The following is a 9,777-nucleotide window of genomic DNA, read 5'->3' on the forward strand; positions in this document are numbered from 1 at the left end:
CTCACGATCCGCGGGGAACCCGCGGGACTTCTCACGCCGCGGAAACCTTCCCGGGGTGCCGGGAGAGACCGTCCCGGGCCGTGGAAGGAGGTACCGGAGGAAGGCACCCAGGTCAGGGGAGCTGGGGCGACAAGTGGGGACCAGAAGGGATGCTGGGGTGGGGGGAGGAAGCGGCTCTAACCCGGGGGTGGACCCCTCACAGGTAAGGGGTTCCTGGGATCTTCTCTGAGGATCTTCTCAGAGAGAAAGAACAATTTACGATCCCAAAATACTCCCGGAGGGAGCAGATCCCTCCCTTCAGCCTCCCCCCACTTTTTTTTTTTTTTTTTTTTTTTTTTTTCCCCCCTCTTTCTTTCTGCCTTTCTCTCCCTCCCTGCCTGGGCAGGTCCCGGTGAGTCCTGTCCCGCGGCTCGCAGTGAGGCCAGCCGAGAGCGTTGCGGTGCGGAGCGGCGCGGAGCGGCGGGTCGGAGCGGCGCAGGCAGCGCGGCCGCGCAGCGCCGCCGGGGGAGTGACACCCCCCCCTCGGCTCCCCGCCGTGGAGCAGCGCGGATCTGCACGGGGACCCCCCCCGGCCCCCCCCGGGAGGCTGCTCCGCCGCGGGGGGCCGCGCGTAGCGGGCCCAGGGGAGATGCCCCGGGGGAGGCTGCGGGAGCGGGGCGGGGGGGCGAGATCACACGTTTGCGGGCTGCGAGCCCCGGGCTGCTGCGCCTCCAGGAGAAGCGGGTTGAAAAGTTGGTTCTTCCCAGCCAGAAACTTTCTCTGTGCGTGCGCATGCCCGGAGTGTGGTGGGAGGTTGAGGGGGGAGCTGGGAGGGGGGGGTTGAAATAAGGAGGAGGCTGGAGGGAAGGGATCGGTTCAGTCTGAGCTCGGCTGCTCCCGGGCGCGTTTGCTCTCCGGCACACGCAGACGGCGCCGGGAGCGGGAGGAGGGAGAGCGGCTCCGTCCCGGGGCTCCCGGACACCTGGCCCGGCTGCGGCTCGGATCTGCCCGGCCCCGCTGGAGGAGCAGCGGGGTGGGTGGGGAGAGAGCTGTGCCCCCCAGGGCCAGCAGAGACACTGACCTAGCCCAACCTCTTCCTTTTTTTTTTTTTTTTTTTTTTTTTTAATATTTTTCCCCCCATTATTTTTTCTATTATTTTATTTTACCAGCTCCAATTTAGCCCAGGATCTTTTAACTGCTGCCAGCGGTGGAGCGCAGATCGGGATTAGGTAAATAAAAAGAACAACTCATTTTGTTTGGTTTTTGTTTTGCCAAGCCTCGGGGGTTGGGGATATCAATCCAAACATCTCCTTTTCTCTCCTTCATTTCTCTCTTTCTTTCTCTTCCCCCATCCCCTCCCGCCATCCCCTGGATGGTGCAGGAGTGGGGACACTGGTGCACGTGAGGAGGACTGCTCTCCTTGGGGCGGGCGGAGGGCTGGGGGAAGCCTTCACATGGGGCTCGGATATTTTGATGCTATTTAAAGATTTGCCTTCCCCTTTCAAAGTTGTTTATCCCCCCTTGCGGAGGAGCCGTGTTTTTAACCCGAGCTAAAAATGACACTTACAAGCTGCAAACCAGAAGCCTGAATGTCCTTTACGGACTTGAACGTCCAGCTTATCTCCTCTCTTCTTTTCTTTCCTTTTATTTCATTTTCTCTTCCCTTCTTTATGTTCTTTCTTTCTGATCTTTCTGTCTCTCTTAATCCATTATTTAGAGTTTTAGGGTCCGAGGAGCCTTCTCTGTTTTCTCCCAAGGCCGTAACAGAACTGAATCTGATGTTTATATTTGTCTGAATGGATCGAAACAAGTTCAGCGTAGGGAGAGATTGAGCTTCTCTCGAGGCCGAGCCTATAAAGTCTCAGTGCAAAGCCGAGGATTAGGGTATAGTTGTTATAGTTGGCTTTTGGGAGGGAAACCATAAAAATCGAGCATTTTGGAGATTACCGTAGGCGCTGCGGGAATTGCCCGATAAAAGGCGAGCAGGGCAGGAGGGCAGAGCCGTGTCCCGGACAGGTGTACAGAAGTCCAGTTTAGTAAGTCCGAGGCCAACCGAGAAAAAGGGCCAACCCCTAACACAGCGCGGAGCGCGGTCCCCCGCGGCGGGAGGAGCGCGCCGCGCAGCTCCGCGGGGGGAGCCCGCCTGCGGAGTGGCCGCGGACGGCACCGCCTCGGCCGGCCGGGCCTGGGGATAAGGCTCAGCGCCCTGCGGAACCGTCACCCAGAAAAGGTTTTGTCCCCCCACCCGCGGCCGTGGGAAGCGGGGAGTACAGAGGGGAGAAATCCTCCCCGCCGGCGGGAGGGAGGAAGGAGGATTCATTCCTGCTCAGGGGAGGCACCGGGAGTTACTCCAGGGAGAAAGCGAGAATTAATCTTGTGCTGGGGACCTTTCTGTACCCGAGGGGATTAACAAACCACACGCGCGCGCGAAACTCCCAAAGCGACCTAAAAACTTCTGCAGGGATCGGACTGAGGGGCCTGGCCCCTGCGGCCACCTCGCCGGCACCCACCCGCGCCCGTGGCCCGCGCAGCCTCCGCCCCGCAGGGATGCCGACCCGGGGATTTGGTGGTGGTGTTTTTTAGGATAAAGGCTTCCCCGGGCAGTGTAGCGATCGCCGGTGCAGTCGGACCCCGGTTGTTGTTGTTGTTATTATTATCGTTACTGCGAAACTAAAATCCGCCGCACTCATTCGCAATGGTGGTCTGGAGAAACTTGTCAACACTGATTTCGTGATAAAATGTGAATGATGATTTTATAAGGATTGAGCGGAGATATCCAAGGCACATGCTGACTGAGTCCTTCCAGTCCTCATTAATGTTAGCAATTAACTCTTTCACGCTCAATTAGCCCCGAATAAACCTGCTTTAATAGATTCTGCACACTTCATTAATATTTTGAATAAATCTGTGCTGAACAATGCACTTTATTCCTCAAGAGCACCACGCTCGAATAATGCGGAGCGAAAGGGCAATTTTATTCCCTTTCCAGTTAGTTTCCCAAACACAGATAAATTGCAAGCTCTATTTGCTCGCTTAAACTGATAGGAAGGGAAAATCTAGTCCCTTCAAAAGGGACAAAAAAAGTGGCTGACCTGGTGGCAAAACGCTGCACACCGATGCGGTGCAGCCGGAAGGACGGGGCTACCAGACTGTAAAGGATTCAGGCTAAACAGGGGGACTTTTTTTGACAGATGAGCCTGATTGCTGTAGTTTGAGTCTAGCGCAAGAATGCAGCTTTTTATGCCCGCTATTTTATCATGTTTGTAAAAATAAGCAACGTTCTCAGGGTAATTTACCTCCTCCGTTCTTCCATGTGGAACTAATTAGCAAACCTCATTATTTATGAGTCAGGTATTTAATGTAACAAATATCGCTTTCAAAGGGCACATCGGAAATTGATAATTCAAGGTAGAAAGGAAAAATACCGACTAGCCCCAAGATTACTTTAAAATCCATTTAATTTTGCCCCTTGCTATGCTACCAGCAAAAAGCCGGCTGGATTTTTATTTTCCTTTTTTTTTTTCTTTTCTTTTTTTTTTTTTTTTTTCTCTCTCCTTGGCGTATAGAGGAGGTAGAATTTAATCTGGAAGGTTAAGATTACAATGGTCTTTAAACAATGGCAACCGGACAATAGCATTACCGTATCTTCAAGCAGGACAAAGGGTAAGAAAGCTGGAGACAGATGTAGTCTTTCAAGTTTATGATCTTATTTTGCAGAGTAAATTTATTTTGGCATGAGTGGGTTTTGTTTCAGTCAGAACACAAGTGGTTTGTTCTTAATTACTGACCGAGCTAGTTTATGTTAAAAAAAGAAAACCCCGCACATCTTTATTATGATGGGGGAATTCAAGCAGAGAACTCGTGGGGTCTTCTTCAGTTAAAAAAAAAAAAAAAAAAAAAAAAAAAAGAAGCCCCGATAACGATCTGTTTACATGAAACAGAATTAAAGGTGGAGGTGACACCGAAATCAAAGAAACATCGATCTCTCTGCGGGCAAGAGAGCGGAGAGTTACTGCGCTGTGAAACGCTCTCGCTTTGATGTCCCGGAGAGAGGGGACTTCTTCATAAAATACTCTGCTCTTCATCTGTATTTTTGACTATCCCGGTCGCACAGAGCAAAAGTGTAGCTTACATTTCTGGAAAAGTGCCAAGAAACTTGTAGTAACGTGAACACTCTACTCCCACCTCCCCTTTTCTTCTTCTTCCTTTTTTTTTTTTTTTTTTTTTTTCTCTTTTCCCCTTGTTTTCTTTCTTTTTATTTTCTTTTTCTTTTCTGAAAAATAATAGAACTGCTCTAGCAAAAAACCGCGGGCGCAATGGATGCTGTTATGACCCGACTTTATTTCTCCTTGGTTTCTGACCCCTTCTTCGATTAGAAAATCGAAAGAGAATTTTAAAATATTATCGAACAAGAATTAACCCAAATGGATATATTAGAGGGTTTTTTTACATATTTCGTATTAAATGTTTTCTAAAGGTACGAAGAAGAAAGAGGAATAAGCCCAGAAATTAGCTCAGTTTGCAATAGCATGCTTCATGCTTGAGAGATCTAGGGCTACCTAGAAAGGAAAATAGACATGGAGCCCTTGTGACAGACAGAAAAAGACGTTTCAGGTACCGGGACAAGAGTGTTTTCCACGCACTTTGTTCTCGGGGTCATTGATTGAGGCATTTGTGCTGCAAAGTTGACACACCTAGAGTATGGGCAGAACTAACAAAATAAAAAACATTTTTCCAGTTGAACAACAAAAGAGTCTGGTTGGTTCATGGTCCTAAATAGTTGTGTTTTGTTTTTTTCTGTTTGGTTTTTATTTTTTTTTAAAAAGGGGGGGGGAGGGGAGGAGGAGAGGGAGGAAAATGTAATGTGTGCATTTTTCAATCAGCCACTATCCAAAATGTATCCAATTAAAAAAGGCAAAATGTCACAGTCTCTTATTCTGGGTCACAGCGATGGAATTCCTCTAAGTTTTGGGTCTCTCTTCCTGCTGCTGATTTATGTAAAGTAGTGTGAAAGGTGGCCCTGGCGTATAGAGCTGCTCAGTGTAAGCTTCTCCCTCACACACCCTCCCAGCCACAGCTCCTCAGTCCAGGCAACAGTCCGCATATAAATCAGATTTGTTTCCCTGGTCTTTAGACCTCTTCCACCACGTTTCCACCCTCCCAGCCCTTCAGCCCAGAGGGACAGTTACTGCTCTGCAGCACTTTGCTGCCTCCTTTTCTCCAAAGGGGCTTTACTCTTCATGCGGGGATGAACTCCAGGCTGAGTGCTGTGAGGATCCTGCTGGGATTCTGTGGGGATCCTACGGTGACTCAGTGGGGATCCCTACGGGGGGGATCTTGTGAGGGCCCTGTGTGGATCCTGAGGGAACCCTGAAGCAAATCTGTGGGGATCCAATGAGCACCCTGCAGGGACTTTACAGGGGCCCTGTGGGGAACCTGCTGGAAAACACCCCCACTGGGGGGAAAATCTTGGAGTTTGCTTGGGGGGGGGAAACAAATATAAGCCGTGGGCTGTGGACTAAGGAGGAGGGTCCCTGAGCTGTGGCGATGCGACACCTCCAAAAGCCATGGGTGCTCTCTTTCACCCCCAAAGAGGAGAAGCTGTGTCCCCACCACTAACCCTCGGGAGGCATCTCCTTGCCAAATGGTTGACAGCAGCTGGGCCTGAATGTGCAGGCTGGGCCAGATGTGCCTTGATGCTGCTGCCTGGTAGCATTTTCTCCTCCGCCTTGTGGAGTGGAATGGGTAGGGATCTGGCCCAGAGGAGGGGCTGGGGGCTTGGCGGTACCCTGAAACACAGAGCAAAGTGGTGGCACCCAGCCCAGGGAAGGGCTGTGGCCCTGCGGCCCTGCAGCTGGTGGGCTGGGTGTCCCCATGGGAAGGGTCCCTCCAGCCCTCGCCTTTTTGCCTTTTGAAGGGTTCTAATTAAGCGATTGCCTAGATTAGGATGTGGGCTTGAAACCAGGCGCTTCCCCCTGGGAAGAGCAAATGGCACTTCAGATTTGTCACCCGAACTCAGCATTTTCCCCTTTCTTTTCGCAGTACATAAGAGGGAGGGCTGTTAGCTGGTATTTTCCCCCAAAAAATGTTGGGGGATTTTCTTTTTCTGAATGAGGGAGGGTGTGCTGTTCTGAGCACCCAGCTGCCTCCACCACCCCAGAGGCAGAGGCTTGGCTGAGGCCAGACCACAGGGAGCTCAGTGACCCAGGGGCAGCGAGCCCTCTGCGCCTCCTCCCCGCGTCACCTCATGGGTCAGGGCTAAAGGCAGTTTTTGTGGATAGATGCAGTGGGCAGTATGCCACTATTTTCTGAAGGCTGAGGGCTCCCAGGAAGGGATTTTAAATTAATAAGATAAGACTGAGCTTGGTGTTGCTGTCCCCGTGCAGAGGATCATTGGAGGGATGCTGTTGCAGGGTGAATGACTGTGTATGGGGTAAAACTTTTGTGTGCAAGGGATGGGGAGAGGAAGAATTTGGAGACTCGAGGGGATACACTCTCAGCCAAGAGCTGCTCAGGCCTCTCCAAGTCCAAGGCAGCCTCCTCCTGTGGTTTTGGGTAAGTGCGTTAAGGGCTTAGGTGCAAAATTCCCTCTGCTTTTATCTGTATAAATCCACCTCTGCTTCTTCCCCTCTTCCATCTTTATTTTCCAGATCTTTTCCTCCCCTGTTCCCAAGATCCTCCTCCTGAGCGGCCACCATGGGAAGTAAGACCCTGCCGGCCCCAGTGCCTATCCATCCCTCCCTCCAGCTCACCAACTACTCCTTCCTGCAAGCGTTCAACGGGCTGCCCGCCGTGCCCTCTGACCACCTCTCCAACCTCTACGGCTTCAGTGCCCTGCACGCCGTACACCTGCACCAGTGGACTTTGGGGTACCCGGCCATGCATCTGCCCCGCTCCTCCTTCTCCAAAGTGCCCAGTGTCTCGAGCCTGGTGGATGCACGGTTTCAGCTGCCAACCTTCCCTCTCTTCCCACATGTCATCCAGCCCAAGCAAGAGGCCACCAATGTGACCCTCAAAGCCAAACCCCGCTTCGACTTTGCCAATTTAGCAGTGGCTGCCACACAAGAGGACCACTCTAAACTGGGACAGGCAGACAGTCAGGGCTCACCCCCAGGACTGGGGTCTTTGCTTGAGGTGACTAAACTCTCTCCAGAGAAGAAACCCACACGAGGAAGGTTACCGTCCAAAACCAAGAAGGAGTTCGTGTGTAAATTCTGTGGCAGGCACTTCACCAAGTCCTACAACCTTTTGATCCATGAAAGAACCCATACTGATGAACGGCCCTACACATGTGACATTTGCCACAAGGCCTTCAGAAGACAGGATCACCTGAGGGATCACAGGTAATGACTCTTCTTCTCCTGTCCTTTTTTCCTTGTTATCCCCTGGTTATCCACCCACGCTCATGAAGGTGCTTATAAGAAAATTCACATCCCTGGCCAGCCAGCAGTGCTCCCTCTAGGTGTTCCTCTGCCCACTGCTGATGGAGGAGACCAGATAACCCACTTTGGAAAACAGGCCTGTTGTTGTACTCAGTCACCCTGCAAAAATGACTTGCACAACCTCCTTTTTAGCTTTCACAGATGTTTTTGCTCTCCGTTTCCATTTTGTGATTATTCAGAAGTGTAATGAAAACACGCAGCCTGATGGCCCCGCAGTTAGAAAGAAGCTCTTTATTCCCAAGAAAGGCACCCCGTAAGGCTCCAACAGCCCCCTGTCTTCTTGCATGCACATGCACAGATGATTGCGCGAGTACTGCACTCCGGCACTCTCAGTCTCAGCAGTAGGTGTAAAAAGCTCCAGCGTGTTCTCCATCAGGTAGCTCACTGCTGAGTTTAGGCCTGTTATTTCTGACCTCTCAACTGTGTTTCTCTCCCTAGATATATCCATTCTAAAGAAAAGCCTTTTAAGTGTCAAGAATGTGGGAAAGGATTTTGCCAGTCCAGAACACTAGCTGTCCACAAGACACTGCACACGCAAGTAAAGGAACTGAAACCTGCCAAACTTAAGTGCTGAATCTCCAACTTCTATGAACTTTTTCTCCCCTTCAGACTTTACACCAAAAACAGAGCAGAAACAAAACTTTCAGAATGGGAGCACTGAACTTGGTGTTTTGTTTTTGTTTGTACTTTAAAAAGAGTAAAATCTGCACCCACCCCCTCGCCCAAGCAACAAATTTCCTAAATCGTGGGTGAAAAGATTATTTTGCATCTAAAATATACGTGAACGATGCAGAGTGCTAGCTGACTTGTGTGGCTTTGATAAACTTTATGCCAAAAGGTGGTGCTCACGTGTTGGACAGGAGTCTCTTTAAAACCAAACAAAAACCCACAAGCCCCCCCCCCCCAACAAAAAACCCCAAAATCGTAGCTTCCAAAAGTATTCCTTTTTTTTTTTTTTTTTTTTTAAAAAAAACAACCTCTTATTTTATACTTTTTTTGACTGTATAAAGCTTCTTATTTTTACACTTCAGGAAATACAGAGAATTCCGGAAGATGATTAAGAACTGAAATGGTGGTTTCTCATCACAGCACCATTAGGACAAGAAGGGCAACTTGCAAATCTCATTTGCTAGTTTGTCTTCTTAAAAGGAGAAGAAAATTAATGTTTGGAAATGACCTAAATCTCTCAAGTGGGGAGTCCTATCATGTGCTAGAAAACGCATCCAGATCTTAGAGCTGCGGGTCCCCAGTGTCTGGGACAAATCAGTGTTCAAGGGACATGGAGACCTTTTTCTTTGCCTTGTGATCTAGTGCGCTGTGAGGAGGTTTGTAACTTGTGGACTTATTTAAAAAAACCCAGAGGAAAGAAAGATGGCAATACGTCAAACTGACAGTATGCACAACGTGGTTTTAGTGGTACTTTAAAGTCTTCGTGCGTCATGATGAGAGAGAACAAATCTCAACCTGAGAGCGTATTTTTTTAAATGCTGGCTTTCTGAACAGTGTATTCGAATTAAGAGACATTCCAATAAGTTTTGTTTATTAAAAAAAAAAAATTGTATGGCTGTTTGGCACTTTATGCTGATTATTGGTAATTGACATTTATCACTGGATTGTGTGTGTTTTTTAAGTATTAAAATAAATCGTTATTTTACAGGCAAGTCTGCATGGACTACATATGTGTTCATTTGGTTTCTGGTCTCTTGCTTAGCTAAGCCTCATTGTCAATATTCAGAACCTTTTTTTTTTTCTTTTCTTTTTTTTTTTCTTTTTTTTTTTTTTTTTTTTTTTTTTCAGTTAACTTGGTATTTTCTTAGTACTTGTTTCTACCAGCCTTGGAAAGTCTGGATCCTTCCTTTACGCATAAGATTTCCCCCTTCTTTTTTTTTTTTTTTAATTTTTTCCCCCTCTTTTTTTTTTTTTTTTTTTTTTTAAGGCTGACAAAAGTAAACAGATCTGCAGGAGGTCAAAGAATTTTGCTGCTAGTGTGGAAAAAAAAAATCGTCTTGGGTAACTAAATCTTGGGTATTAGCTGATAAGATTAGGTGTCAGAAGTGTTATAAAACAAATCAGATGAATAATGGGCAAACTGTTGCTGCTTTCACAGCCTGAAGGCGCTGCGGGGAGAGCCGCCCTCGCACACCCTTCCCTTCGCTTGTCAGGAGAGGGCATTTTTCAGTCGCATCTTCGGCCGGTTCAGCGCTGATCTGGGGCGGCCTTTGATTCCCGGCAGCTGTCTTAGATCAGAGATGTTTATTCCACTGCGAAACCGCTTTGGATCGAGACGGGGGAGAGAGCTCAGGGCTGGGGGATCCGCCTGAGCCTTTGAAGAGCCTCTTGCCGTCTTTTCTCGTCC

At 48.9% G+C, this 9,777-nt stretch overlaps 1 protein-coding gene across 3 annotated transcripts; it reads left to right on the plus strand.

Moving 5' to 3' along the window:
• Window positions 1–827: 827 nt before the first annotated feature.
• Window positions 828–8,312, plus strand: OSR1 (odd-skipped related transcription factor 1). 3 transcript variants are annotated; one of them, XM_074921961.1, is made up of 4 exons: window positions 828–1,012; window positions 1,149–1,208; window positions 6,630–7,322; window positions 7,860–8,312. In XM_074921961.1, exons 3-4 carry the CDS (start codon window positions 6,676–6,678, stop codon window positions 7,993–7,995), a joined length of 783 nt encoding a protein of 260 aa, XP_074778062.1. In that variant the 5' UTR covers window positions 828–1,012; window positions 1,149–1,208; window positions 6,630–6,675; the 3' UTR covers window positions 7,996–8,312. The 3 variants fall into 3 exon arrangements, with proteins under 3 accessions (XP_074778062.1, XP_074778055.1, XP_074778071.1); XM_074921954.1 differs by having other exon boundaries at window positions 828–1,208; XM_074921970.1 differs by lacking the exons at window positions 828–1,012; window positions 1,149–1,208 and adding an exon at window positions 3,360–3,642.
• Window positions 8,313–9,777: the final 1,465 nt, after the last annotated feature.

The sequence above is a fragment of the Athene noctua genome, chromosome 1, assembly GCF_965140245.1.
Source record: "Athene noctua chromosome 1, bAthNoc1.hap1.1, whole genome shotgun sequence".
Taxonomy (NCBI): domain Eukaryota; kingdom Metazoa; phylum Chordata; class Aves; order Strigiformes; family Strigidae; genus Athene; species Athene noctua.